Raw genomic sequence first — 12,394 nt, forward strand, 5'->3', positions numbered from 1 at the left:
CAAAAGCAGTATCGGCCCAAGTAAAATCGGCCATCGGCTAAAGGTGATGGAAAAAAATCGGTATCGCCGAAAAAAAAACCATATTGGTCGATCTCTAATAAAGGCCGCTATTAAAACACTTACCGCCAACAAGGTTTTATGTACAATACATGCTGTGAACATGTATTAACAGGTATATTCTTGGTATGCACGTCATATTATATGACAATGTTTTCTTTCAGAAGGCTTTATAGGCAGAATGTGTGTTTCCCATTATGTGCATTCATAGCTATGTCTTTTTATCTGTTTGTATATCTTTAGAACACACAGAAAAGATGTGTGTACATGTATCTCATTGGATGATTGTGGATGATTGGCAAAATTCTGAAAAACAAAGTGCAGTTTTGCTTTAAGATTCTAGAGCAGGCTTATTCTAAACCTTTTGTCCACATATCGTACATTCCTACCTCGTGTGCCCCACAGCTCAAGGGCACGCCTCCTTCACAATAGAGTTCGACAATACTTCCCCGGGCAAAGTCACCATCAAGGACCATGTGTCAAAGTTCATGCCCGGCCAGCACAGGTCACGGGCCAAGAGAAGCGTAGCGGGAAGCGGCGGGTCGGGTGGACGGGACCTGAGCACACTCCAGGCGGCCATGATGGCTTCGGAGAGCAAAGTGGCCGATTGGCTGGCACAGAACGACCCCACGCTGATCCGCAACGAGTCGACGGAGGACGACAGCAAGAGCAACAAGAGTGATGTGCCGGTGCATCTCAAAAGGCTAAAAGGTAAACATTACATCATAACATCGTGCCACACTTGGACGACTACTCTAGTGCGCGGCTGAGTTATAGATGAGTGCTTGCTGCTAATTAAATGGAGTGGGTGGGTCTTGGGGGGGGGGGGGGGTTCTCTGGCAGTCTGGCTGATGAAAATGGCTGAACTAGAAAGCTCATTCAACATGGTGGGGGGGCGTACTATACATGCATGTCAAGTGGCTGACAGTATCTCATCTAATTGGAGATTATGCTGCTAACTGGCCCAATGGCTGACTTGGGGAAAGATCTCTTTTAAATGGTGGGGATTGAGTAATTGAGTATCAAGATTAAAGAGACAGTTGATGCAGACTGTGGATTTACAAGGTGTAAAAAAAAAGGAAAGTGGAGTAGGAGGGCGGTACAAGGACCTCCCTGCAGTGCTGACTCCCACGACAAGGCTGATTGGACTGAGGGAGGAAGTAGAGAGAGGCTAGTCGACTGAATGACCATGCGGTGGAAAAAGCAGGCAGTCTAGCGGTGGAAGAAGAGAATAAGGACCATAATAACCTGTGACGGGTGCGGGACTCAGTTCAAGTAAGTCATTAATGGAGCTGATTCATCTGTCAATCACTTTTGGTTCGATTTCTGTCGCCTGTGGATGCTGCACTGAGCAGAGGCAGCTTAGATAAGGCGTTAAATGTAGAATTAATGGTTTGTATTTGAGCTACAATTATTATATTGTGTGTGAATGCGAATGTTGCCTGTCTCTATGGGTCAGTCTTGTGATTGACAGGTGATTTGTCCAGGGTGTACCCCACATCTACCAATGACTGCACATGATTAGTAGCTTGATGGATGGACCAAATGAATCTAACATCAGACAATTGAGTAAAAGCAGTGGAATGCATTAAATGCAATCAAGATAGTGTTTGCTGTCTTCTGGTGGTTGCTCCTCAAGTGTGTGTGTCTGTGTGTGTGTGTGTCAGCCAGTGTGAGTCATGGCGTGTCAAGCCGTGCAGAGCGCCGGACTGTGATAAGTGACACTTCTGTTCTCCACTAGTGGCTTCTTTGTCTGGGCAGAGGGACAAAAACAATAAATCTCCATGTCATTTGTTTATCTGATTTATCAGGATTTGCCTTTATGCTGCCATATTGTCTTATTTCAACGAAAATACCTGCTTTTTTATGTCAAAAACTGAATAATATGTTTTTTGCCAGTATTTCAACCAGCAAACTCTACTTGTAACAAGAAGCCATTTTCTTTATTCGACTTAATCCCGGACATACCCTCTTTTCCTGCATCCCCCAACCTTCCAGTTGCAAATCTCCTTTCACCACCCCCTCCTTTTATCCCCAAAGCCCTCCCTTCCTCCTCAAGCCGCCTCCACGTTGTCCTCCTTCCTCACTTCCCAGTGACCATGAGCCTGGATGGCACCATGTGGACCATCGCACATTTTGTTTATTAACGATGAAATATTCCTCTACTTCTAGGCAGCAAACACGAAGATGGTACGCAAAGTGACTCTGAGAACGGCCTAGGCCTGCGCTTCGCCAGCCGCCGCCACGCCCTCGAGGAACGCCTAAAAGCTGCACACGGCCACGTGGGAGGTGGTGGAGGTGGAGGATCCGGGGAAAACGTAACGGTGACTCGAGCCAGCAGCACCCGCACGGCCTTCATGATCGAGCTCTATGACGAGGAAAACCCACGCAAGCGTCGGTCGTATTCGTTTTCCCAGACAGCGCCTCTGCTCGCCGGGGCTGGCGGCGAGGGGCTGTGTCCACAACCCCCCTCTCAGCCTAAAGTGTTCAGCATTTCCACCTCAGCTACAACAGCCTTAGACTCAGGTATATATCACTATATACAGTGGAACTAGTGTACGTCAACGTCAACATAAGCGGTTGTCGACATAACCAAAACGGAAACTAGCCATTCCTTGCATTTACTTTTTGTTGTGTTTTCATATAGTGTATTTTATACCTCTTATATAATAGAGCTGCTGTGTCAATAATTGTATTTTTTGACAACAGTAGCAATAAAGCTTTCAACAATCTAACACATCTAATTAAGGTTAATACTGCATAGCTTTTATTTGGCTTTTACTTTGAACTGAACAGGACGTACAGGTGTGTACATTTTGATGCTATGTAAATTGACAGTGGTTATGTTGATGTTGTTTCGTCCTTCTCAGCAATAATGAGGAAGTAGGCGATACTCCAACACATGTTGATATAAACAATTTTTAATTGAAATGATGCCTTTGGGTCTCAAATAATCGGCAAGTGGGACATTTTTAGTGATAATAACACGACGGACCAGAACTTGATATGCTGTCGACAAAAGCAGGATTGACCTAAATGGGTTCCACTGTACAATAAATGCAGGTTAATATACTATACAGTATATATATCATCATATAATTCTCCAGATGGCAGTTAAATAAGACCTCTAGTGGCTGTGAACAGCATAGGGATGACATCAGAGGAAGTTCCTGCTTAGTAAGTGCTTTGAGGCGATGTCGTGACTTCATTGCTGCGTCACTTGCTTTTTGTGCATGGTCTCACATTTGATTTTCTAGCACGTCAAGGTCCTTACAACTCGAAAGAGATTTATTGGCTGCATTGTGTTTGTTCCGTCTAGGTAAAACCCCGGTCCCAATATCTGCCACAGTGGCAGCAGGTGCCCCGACGGCGGCCCGCGTTCTCCTCAAACAACGATCTGAGGACCCCAGCATCGGCCGCAGCTCCATCAGCACCGGGCTGGCAACCGGGAGCCCCAGCACCCCCAGCGAGGACGCCTCCATTGTGGGGCGAGGAGCCGGGGCAGCCGGGAGGGAGGCGGCGGCGGAGGACGAACACAGCGACAACGGAACCTACACTATCGAGCTGGAGAACAGGAACCTGGAGGAGGAGGAAGCCCGCCGCATGATTGACAAGGTAGGACAGAAGAGTAAAGTAGCTTTATTAACTCACATAATATCATTATTGGGCTGGCAATGCAGCCTTGTGTGAATTACACTCATAACCTCAGGTGTTATTATGTTGATTGCTATAATCAGCCACCGCTAATTGGCAGGTCGGAATCTGCTGTCGATCACTGGTTGTTGCCATGGTATCAACTATCATCTTAAATAGGATTCAAATAAATAAATACAAAATTAAATGCATTCAGGATTTCACCCACTGTTTGTAGGTGTTTGGGCTGCAGCAGAACCAGGACTCCTGCATGTCAGACCTCCAAGGGAAAGGAAAGGGGAAAGGAAAGGAAACTGCAGAGACAGGAAAGGAGGTAAAACATGAAATTAAAAGCATTATCGTATTCTTTCCTTACTGTATTATTAATGTATTTTAGTCCAGTCTGCACAGATACTATGTTACATCCCTCACCTATACACTATAAATATGACTTTAAAATGTGAGTGACGGTCACACCGTCAGCTCTCCTCTTCTCCCCAGTCCGCGGGAGTAGACTTGCCCTCCCATAAGTGACCTAGATCCTGCTAACATGATGAGAGACCCTCCAGGCGGTTGCATTAAAGAAAGGAAGCAGTGTGTGTGAGCATCAGTGGCATTCTTGACAAGCCTTTTCTGCTATTTTTTGTAGCATAGACTTACAATCCACTACTTAGTTTTTTTTTTAATTGTACCCTAGATTTGATGGTTATTAGAACTCGACAAGAGGACTTCTTGTTTCATTTTATACACACAAAAAGCCTCATTGTGGGTGATATCGCTGTCTAGATCATTCAATCAAGTTCTACATTATACATGAACACCATTCACCATCTGCTCTCAGATATTTGCTGCATTCTCACTTGAATGTGCTTCTCTTGTCTCCCGGGCTTCAGGCTCCTCCCACCGACTCAAGCTGGGTCTCCCAGTGGGCGAGTTTGACTGCCAATCACACCAGGACTGACCCAGAAGGTTCTGGGGCCGAGACAGCTGCCTTTGTGGACAAAGAAAGCGGTAGGTTACTAGTCACCTGACTCCATCTGTTAAAAAAAAAAAAAAAAAAAAGTGTGCATAGTTCATGTCTCAGTCCAATTTCTCCAACGCATTTGTCCACTTTGCACAGAAGGAGATGCCTTGGTGTCCAGCAAAGGGGAATCCTCATCAAATCTGACTGACCGCAAGCGACGGACCCTTCCCCCACTTCCTGTGGATGACCCCCGCACCAAATCCAGCACCGCCAAACCTCCGGCGCTGAGGTCTGAGATTGGAGAAAAGCAGGACACGGAACCACAAGAGAAAGAGCACAAGGGAGACGGGGAATCCCCACCCCCTCCCATGGAGAACGGTGACATGACCAACAAACGCAAAGCGGGCGCCACCGCCTCTCCCTGCAAGGCTCTTCAGCGGAACTCTGGCAGCGGTGAGCGCAGGAAGAGATCAGAGAAAAGGAAGGAGGAACAAGGGGAAGGAGAAGGAGGAGAGAAGTCCCTGAAGCCTCTTGTGCGCCAAGGCAGCTTCACCATCGAGAAGCCCAGCGGCAGTGTCCCCTCGGAGCTCATCCCGCGCATCAACAGGGGTGGCGCCACCGCTCGTGAGCGCAGCGACTCCGTGGGCAGCATGGACACAGCCACGCTCCTGAAGGACACCGAAGCTGTAATGGCGTTCCTGGAGGCCAAGCTAAGAGACGAAAACAAGCTGGAGCAGAAAGCTTCTAAAACCAGCAGCATCAGCAGTCAGATTTCAGGATACAGCTTCCCGCCTCGGACCGATTCCATTTCCCCGGAGTCAGACGTGGACACGGCCAGCACGGCCAGTCACGTTGCCGTAGACGCTGACGGGAAGGCTGGCAGCATGCAGAAACGACGTTCCTTGAGTAGCATGCATCGGGAGAAGAGCCACATGAACACAAACTCCAAATCCAGCGTCCCTGCCACTGCACGGGATCGTTTAGAGAGGAAGACCAAAAGCAGAACCACAGAAGCAACAAGTCGGACTGAAATGCGCCGCACCGTTCAGCCATCTTCTTCCAGAGTACGCCAGCCTTCCCTGGATCTCACAGACGACGACCAGACATCCTCTTTCCCTATTTCTGACATCCTGTCATCAGACCAGGAGACGTACTCGAGTTCAGCACATGGATATGATAGCAGAGCTGCTAAGACCGCCGCAAGTGGGTCCTCCAAATCCGGACGTACTCTTCAGGCTGCAACAATGTCCTCACAGAGCAAGCAGGCTGCACTGCCCAAGCCGCGGCCCACCAGAGCCTCCCTCCTGCGTAGAGCCCGCCTCGGCGACACCTCTGATACAGATCTAGCCGATGCGGACCGAGTATCCGTGGCATCCGAGGTATCGACTACGAGCTCCACCTCCAAACCTCCATCTGGCCGAGGGGGTATGTCTCGACTGGACATGCTGGCTCAGCCGCGTCGGAACCGCCTGGGCTCTATCTCGGCTCGCAGCGACTCCGAGTGTACGGTAGCACGGAGCTCCGCCGCCTCACCACGCCTCTCATCCGAGACGGCTTTACGTTTGGGTTTACGGTCATCCACGCCTACGGAGAACAAGCTGACACCCAGGATGAGGGCCAACAGTGTGTCCAAACTCAACGAAGCCAGAACCAAGACCACTACGACTGGATACTGCTCTCCTACAGGTGAGCAAACACTGCGGTTAGCCTTCTTATTTGATGTCATACAGTTTCATTGTTTTGTGACAATGTTCACGCTGGTTCTCATCGTCCAGAGAGCTCTCATCCAGAGCCTGGAGGCGCTGACACAGATGAAGAACTTCTTGGTACCGTACTGGCACTGTAGAATCTTATTAGAGAGGTGTGTACATGCCTGTCAGACCTGGGTCTATATGGATATTTAAAAACAGAAAGTCCATTCCTCTGTGACCACTTCATTAGGTACAGCTGCACAATGGAATGAAATCAAACATCTGTACAAATCCATGTTTTTACAGATTTTTGAAATATTTTATGAAAATGGCAATGTAATATTTTTGTAAATTAACAATTAGAACATTTTGGATCTGACTAGATTGTGTGGGAGTACCTAATCAAGTTGCCAGTGTACAAATTCCGACCCAACTCTGGCATCATGTTGCAGTGATTTCTCCCTAAAGTCCATCGAGCAGAACTATGATGAGGGTTTGATTGCTCTACCAAGACTCTAAACCTCTATATAATTGGACGACCTTTGTAGAGTTTTGTGTTCAAGACACCTTTTGCAGGCGATGGTGGTGGTGTTGTGTCTCATCATGGTGCAGGGTTTGGTGTTTCTGCTGCTGCTGAATGATGCTTTTGATGGACATCATTCATTTGAATTCATAACGCTTTGCCTGCCAGGCTATCCCCTTTTTAAAACATCATTTCATTTTTGCATATTTTTTGTTTTTAGGATGTAGGAGTTACTCAATAACAAAGCCGCTCATGTCCAAAGACTTATTAACTTTATGAATAACACATGCTGGCATGCAATAACACAGTAGTTAATAAGACTCACACGTCACATCTATTTTACAGTGTCCAGCAGCAACAGGTGGAGACGCCTGCCGCCGGAGTACGCCTCCACTTCGGAGGAAGAGTTCAGCTCCAACCGCAACCCTCCAAAACACGGAGGACGCCCCCACACGCGGCCGCATCACCTCGTCCCAAACCGCGGATCAAAACCCGTCACCAACACCACCACTGCAAGCCAGACACCCGGCACGGTGCCAGGGGCGGGAGTGCTCAAACACCGCATGAAAGAGCAAGACGAGTACATCCGAGACTGGACGGCACACAGCGAGGAGATAGCCAGGTATTGATCCGTTCTGAAGATGATCACATCCTGCATGTGTTCTATGATGTCCTAAAGAACCCTATCTGATGGTTAACAGGTTGTTCCCATGTGTGCGCAGGATCAGCCAGGACCTGGCCAAGGATCTAGCCACTTTGGCCCGCGAGATCCACGACGTGGCAGGCAAGATCGACTCGGTCAGCTCGTCCGACACGGCGCCCAGCACCACCGTCAGCACTGCCGCCACCACGCCGGGCTCAGCCATCGACACACGCGAAGAGGTAGGCCCAGCTCGTCCCACGCAGCCGGACTTACAGGAGAGCATGAGACAGGTGCCCCCCCTTTTTTAAACTATATTTTATTGGTGTGCTGTGCTCCATTCATCACAAGCCATCTTCTTCCAGTGTCTCACAAAAGTGAATGCAACCCTTATATCAAGTGTTCAATACCACAGAAATTAAACATTACTTAAGAGTAGTCAGTGTACAGCTTGTATAGCAGTATAGTTTTACTCTCCACTGAAAATGTAGCAACACAAATGAGTGGTATAATTGTGTCTACAGTTAAGTATAGCGGTGCTAGCGTGCACGAGTGCTGTCGGCACTGGGGAGCTGCGGTTCACTGATGGGGAAACATGAAATCCAACATTACTACAACATGTTTGCAAGCGGTAAAGTAGTCAGATTCCCTAAATAAATGGCTCTCTTCCATTTTCACATGAGTACACAATACCGTGTGTGTTGACCTATTTTCATTCATTCATTCATTCATTTTCTACAGCTTATCCTCACAACCATTCCCACCCACATTCATACCTATGGAAACTTCAAGTTGCCAAGTGACAGCCTCAAACCATCAATCGTTCATTCATTCATTTTCTAACGCTAATCCTCACAACGGTCGTAGGGGTGCTGGAGCCTATCCCAGCTGAGAGGCGGGGTACACCCTGGACTGGTGGCACATATAGACAAACAACCATTCACACTCACATTCATACCTATGGACAATTTGGAGTCGCCGATTAACCTAGCATGTTTTTGGAATGTGGGAGGAAACCGGAGTACCCGGAGAAAACCCACGCATGCACGGGGAGAACATGCAAACTCCACACAGAGATGGCCGAGGGTGGAATTGAACTCTGGTCTCCTAGCTGTGAGGTCTGCGTGCTAACCACTCGTCCGCCGTGCAGCCCTAACTAATTTTCAGTGGATTGTAAACATATACTGCTATACCATCTGTACACAGACTACTCTTAAGTATATTTAAGTTAAAAATAAAATAAAAATTGTGCAGAAATGCAAGGGCTGTACTTTTACGTCTGTAAGATACTGAACATTAATATCACTTCCACCTGTGCTCGTGCTTCCGCTGTCGTTCATATCTCACAAATAATTACTCATATTTTATTTAGACATTTTTATAACGTCTTCTAAATGTCCTCAGTTGGTGGATCGGGTATTTGACGAGAGCCTCAAATTCAGAAAAGTCCCTCCCGTCATCTCCACCTCCACGATGCCGGAGATCAATGGCAAGCCGGCCGACCTCCGCCCTCGACCCTCCGACACCCACGAGCCCAGAGCTTTGAGGAGACGCACCTGGAACCGAGAGGACGTGAGAAGCCACGCCCCCCCCCCCCCCCACACACACACACACAGAACGCCCCACATTCAGGCTTCCATTTGTCAACACTCCCTTGCGGTGCCTTCCAGGCGGTGCTGGACAGCCTCCTGCTGCATTCAGTCTCTCAGCTGTCCACCAAGATCAGACACTCCGCTGACAGAACAGCAGGGAAGATCAAGATATTGTTCAAGGATCAGGAAAGGAACTGGGAGGATATCGAAAGCAAACTGAAGTCAGAGAGTGACGTGCCACTTTTGAAAACCTCCAACAAGGTACGACAACGAGGATTCTGATTGGTTCAGCTTGCTCCACTGATTGTGTTGTCGTTTGCGCAGGAGATCTCGTCCGTTTTGCTTGAGCTTAGAAGAGTTGAGAAGCAGCTTGAAGGTAAAGTGGAAGACTCGATCTCTACACAACTTATTCATTTATTATTATTGATTATTATTGATTACATAAAATGTCATCTGTGGGTCTATACTGTTGTTTACAATGGACTCTGCTGCTTTTCCATTCTATTGCATGAACTCATCCCATGTTTTTCTTTACGTCCCAGTAATTAATCTAATGCTGGACCCAGATGGCATGCTGGACAGCCTGGCCGCCCCCAGCACCCCAACCAAGCCTCAGATTAGCAAACCAACATCCCCCTCCACCAGCAACCCCGTCCCCCAGCAGCTCCCAACCAAAGAACTGCTACCAGAGATACTTCCTGCATCTGGAGGGTCGGCAGAATCTGTTAGGGTTCCTCCGTCTTGCACGGACGCCACAGCGCGGGATGTCGCAACAGGTCTTGCATTAACATCAGTCGGGGGGCTGCCTTTTAGCCGCATGAGGCCCAGCGGGAAGGAGGCCCTTGCCCAGAAGTGAGACTGAAGACTTGAATGAATGAATGAACCACTATTAGCATTTCAGTTGCATTTCGACTGAACACAGCGTACTTTTACCACCTCCTTCTCCTCCTGTTTGGACCCTTCCTCCATGCCTTAAAAACATCCCATAAACCCTAAAAAAAATCCCTGCTACTTTACAGACAAATAGAATGAATTATATACCTGACTTTATGACAATACACAGTATTTCTTTTTGCACTACGATATAAAAACCACAATTTCAGCAGCCTTACGTGACCAACTTAGTCCAAAACTGACTTTTTATGCTTTGTAAGTGAAAGGAGTCCATTGTCCATTCACATGTCATACGCACCTCACATTCAAGCAAGCATTTGTATTCTATCTTGTCAAGCGACAATATTATAGTAGTCAGTGTGCAGCTTTAACGCAATATGGATTTACTAGTCAACACACAGCCATTATTGTTGGAATAGCTGGCGACACAAGTGAGTACACCTTAACAGTAAATGTCAATTCTGTATTTGTTGTGAATATTTAGTGTGCATCTAGCACTGCCTTCACCGATGGAGCTGCTGGACGTTAGATACCTTCCATCTCGCTTGATGATGACATAACTGGAATGGAATGGCCTTTATTGTCATTATACAAGATGTACAACGAGATTGGAGAGCTTCTCCTTTCAGTGCAATAGTCAAGTTAAAAAAAGCATAGAAAAGTAGAGTAAAAAAGACAATTTAACAAGAAATATACAAGATATCCAAAATATACACATAGTATTGCACGGGAGATTGTTTTTTTTTTTTTTAATTGCCACAGGTCTTGGTCACCCCATTACGTCACCTCAGCAAGGTATGTCTTCTTGGGACATGTTCTTGGACTCCTTAGTTCCCCCAGGATGCTGAGTCCTGCTCTGCTGCACAAAGTACATGTTGGAATTCAGTTTTCCCCTCAATGAACCGCGGCTCCCCAGCATCGGCAACACTCGTGTATGCTACCACTTCCGTTATCTTGCTAGTCACATGTGTTGCCAGCTGTTTATACACTCATGGCTGTGCGTTGACTTATTTTTGATTTATACTAAAATACAAGCGGGCGGCACGGCGCTCTAGTGGTTAGCATTCAGACCTCACAGCTAGGAGACCAGGGTTCAATTCCACCCTCAGCCATCTCTGTGTGGAGTTTGCATGTTCTCCCCGTGCATGCGTGGGTTTTCTCCCAAAAACATGCTAGGTTAATTGGCCACTCCAAATTGTCCATAGGTATGAATGTGAGTGTGAATGGTTGTTTGTCTATATGTGCCCTGTGATTGGCTGGCCACCAGTCCAGGGTGTACCCCGCCTCTCGCCCAAAGACAGCTGGGATAGGCTCCAGCACCCCCCGCGACCGTCGTGAGGAAAAAGCGGTAGAAAATGAATGAATGAATGAAATACAAGCTGTACACTGACTACTCTAAATGAGTTTACCATACAAATGGTTGCAGAAATACGAGGGGAGTAGTCACGTTTAGTACTTGTGAGATACTGTAGTTTTGAGCAGTCGATGCATTGCATATTTTGTTAATGTTTTACTCGTCCCGTCCTCAAGAGCGTATGAGTTGGACCTCCAGTAGCATGTAAAAGTTAGTGTGTGAGCGCTGAGTCTCTTTACACTTTTAGTAAGAAAGTACCAAAGTGATGGTTTGTTTTGTTAATGCACGGTTGACCCAATTCTTTCAATTTGGTTGCTTCAAATTCCTACTTTTATCATTGCTGCCTTATCCTCGTTTGGCCTGTTGGAACTGGTGCCATTAGCTTCTGTAGCACTGAAGTGTCCTATCATTTTTTTTTGCAATTGGTCTTTTTCTACTTTAATCTTGTATTGAAAAAAAGTAGCTATTTTGTAATATTTGGATACTGATGTTTTGTAGGCATTTTGCCAGTTTAACGTGGCATAAAAAAAATCATGTTTGTGAATTTCCTATTGTTTTCAAACTAGCTCCTCACTCCTATTTATGAATGTTGCTCATATTGTGGCTTCATGTGTAAAAAAACAAATGTACATTGTTCATTGTCCTGCAGCAGTTTTGTCAACATGTATCTACTTTTGAGGATGTAAACCACTTCCTGTACCACTCTCATCCTGTTTAGTATTAGTACTGAAGAGGATTTAGGATGAGATGCTCTGCTATGCCTGATTGGCAGATATTGAAGAAGAAAAAAAAAAGTTTATTTTGCACATTTTGTTTTTTTTTTTCATAAAGAGTGCAAGGCTGCATCACGCCATAAGCTTTCACCACTTTTTTTTTTTAAAGAAAGCCAACTTAAGTGAATATTCGGTACCAGTATTTTTATTTGTAAAGAGGAAAAAAACCTCCACACTTTTAATTTATTTTTTGTTTAATATTTTGTGGATATTTTATATTTGTTCAACTCTGCAGTTTTTAATGTCAATAAAACAGAGCCATCCACTCTCTTC

The 12,394-nt window shown here is 46.4% G+C and overlaps 1 protein-coding gene across 7 annotated transcripts in view; it reads left to right on the top strand.

The window, feature by feature from the left end:
- cep170aa (centrosomal protein 170Aa) overlaps nucleotides 1-12,391 on the top strand; it is a 28,284-nt gene extending 15,893 nt beyond the window's left edge. For 2 of the 7 annotated variants that reach the window (XM_078787332.1, XM_078787333.1), the window contains exons 9-21: nucleotides 463-768; nucleotides 2,230-2,583; nucleotides 3,377-3,672; nucleotides 3,929-4,024; nucleotides 4,584-4,701; nucleotides 4,811-6,340; nucleotides 6,430-6,480; nucleotides 7,214-7,490; nucleotides 7,570-7,801; nucleotides 8,913-9,080; nucleotides 9,179-9,361; nucleotides 9,425-9,476; nucleotides 9,643-12,391. In XM_078787332.1, coding sequence (XP_078643458.1) covers nucleotides 463-768; nucleotides 2,230-2,583; nucleotides 3,377-3,672; nucleotides 3,929-4,024; nucleotides 4,584-4,701; nucleotides 4,811-6,340; nucleotides 6,430-6,480; nucleotides 7,214-7,490; nucleotides 7,570-7,801; nucleotides 8,913-9,080; nucleotides 9,179-9,361; nucleotides 9,425-9,476; nucleotides 9,643-9,956 — 3,977 coding nt within the window. In that variant the 3' untranslated portion in view covers nucleotides 9,957-12,391. The remainder of the gene's footprint in view (nucleotides 1-462; nucleotides 769-2,229; nucleotides 2,584-3,376; nucleotides 3,673-3,928; nucleotides 4,025-4,583; nucleotides 4,702-4,810; nucleotides 6,341-6,429; nucleotides 6,481-7,213; nucleotides 7,491-7,569; nucleotides 7,802-8,912; nucleotides 9,081-9,178; nucleotides 9,362-9,424; nucleotides 9,477-9,642) is intronic. The other 5 variants (XM_078787337.1, XM_078787335.1, XM_078787334.1 and 2 more) reach the window with 5 other exon arrangements.
- The last annotated feature ends 3 nt before the right edge of the window (nucleotides 12,392-12,394 follow it).

Source organism: Doryrhamphus excisus, linkage group LG20, assembly GCF_037039965.1.
Source record: "Doryrhamphus excisus strain RoL-2023G ecotype Guam linkage group LG20, RoL_Dexc_Guam_v1.1, whole genome shotgun sequence".
Lineage (NCBI taxonomy): Eukaryota > Metazoa > Chordata > Actinopteri > Syngnathiformes > Syngnathidae > Doryrhamphus > Doryrhamphus excisus.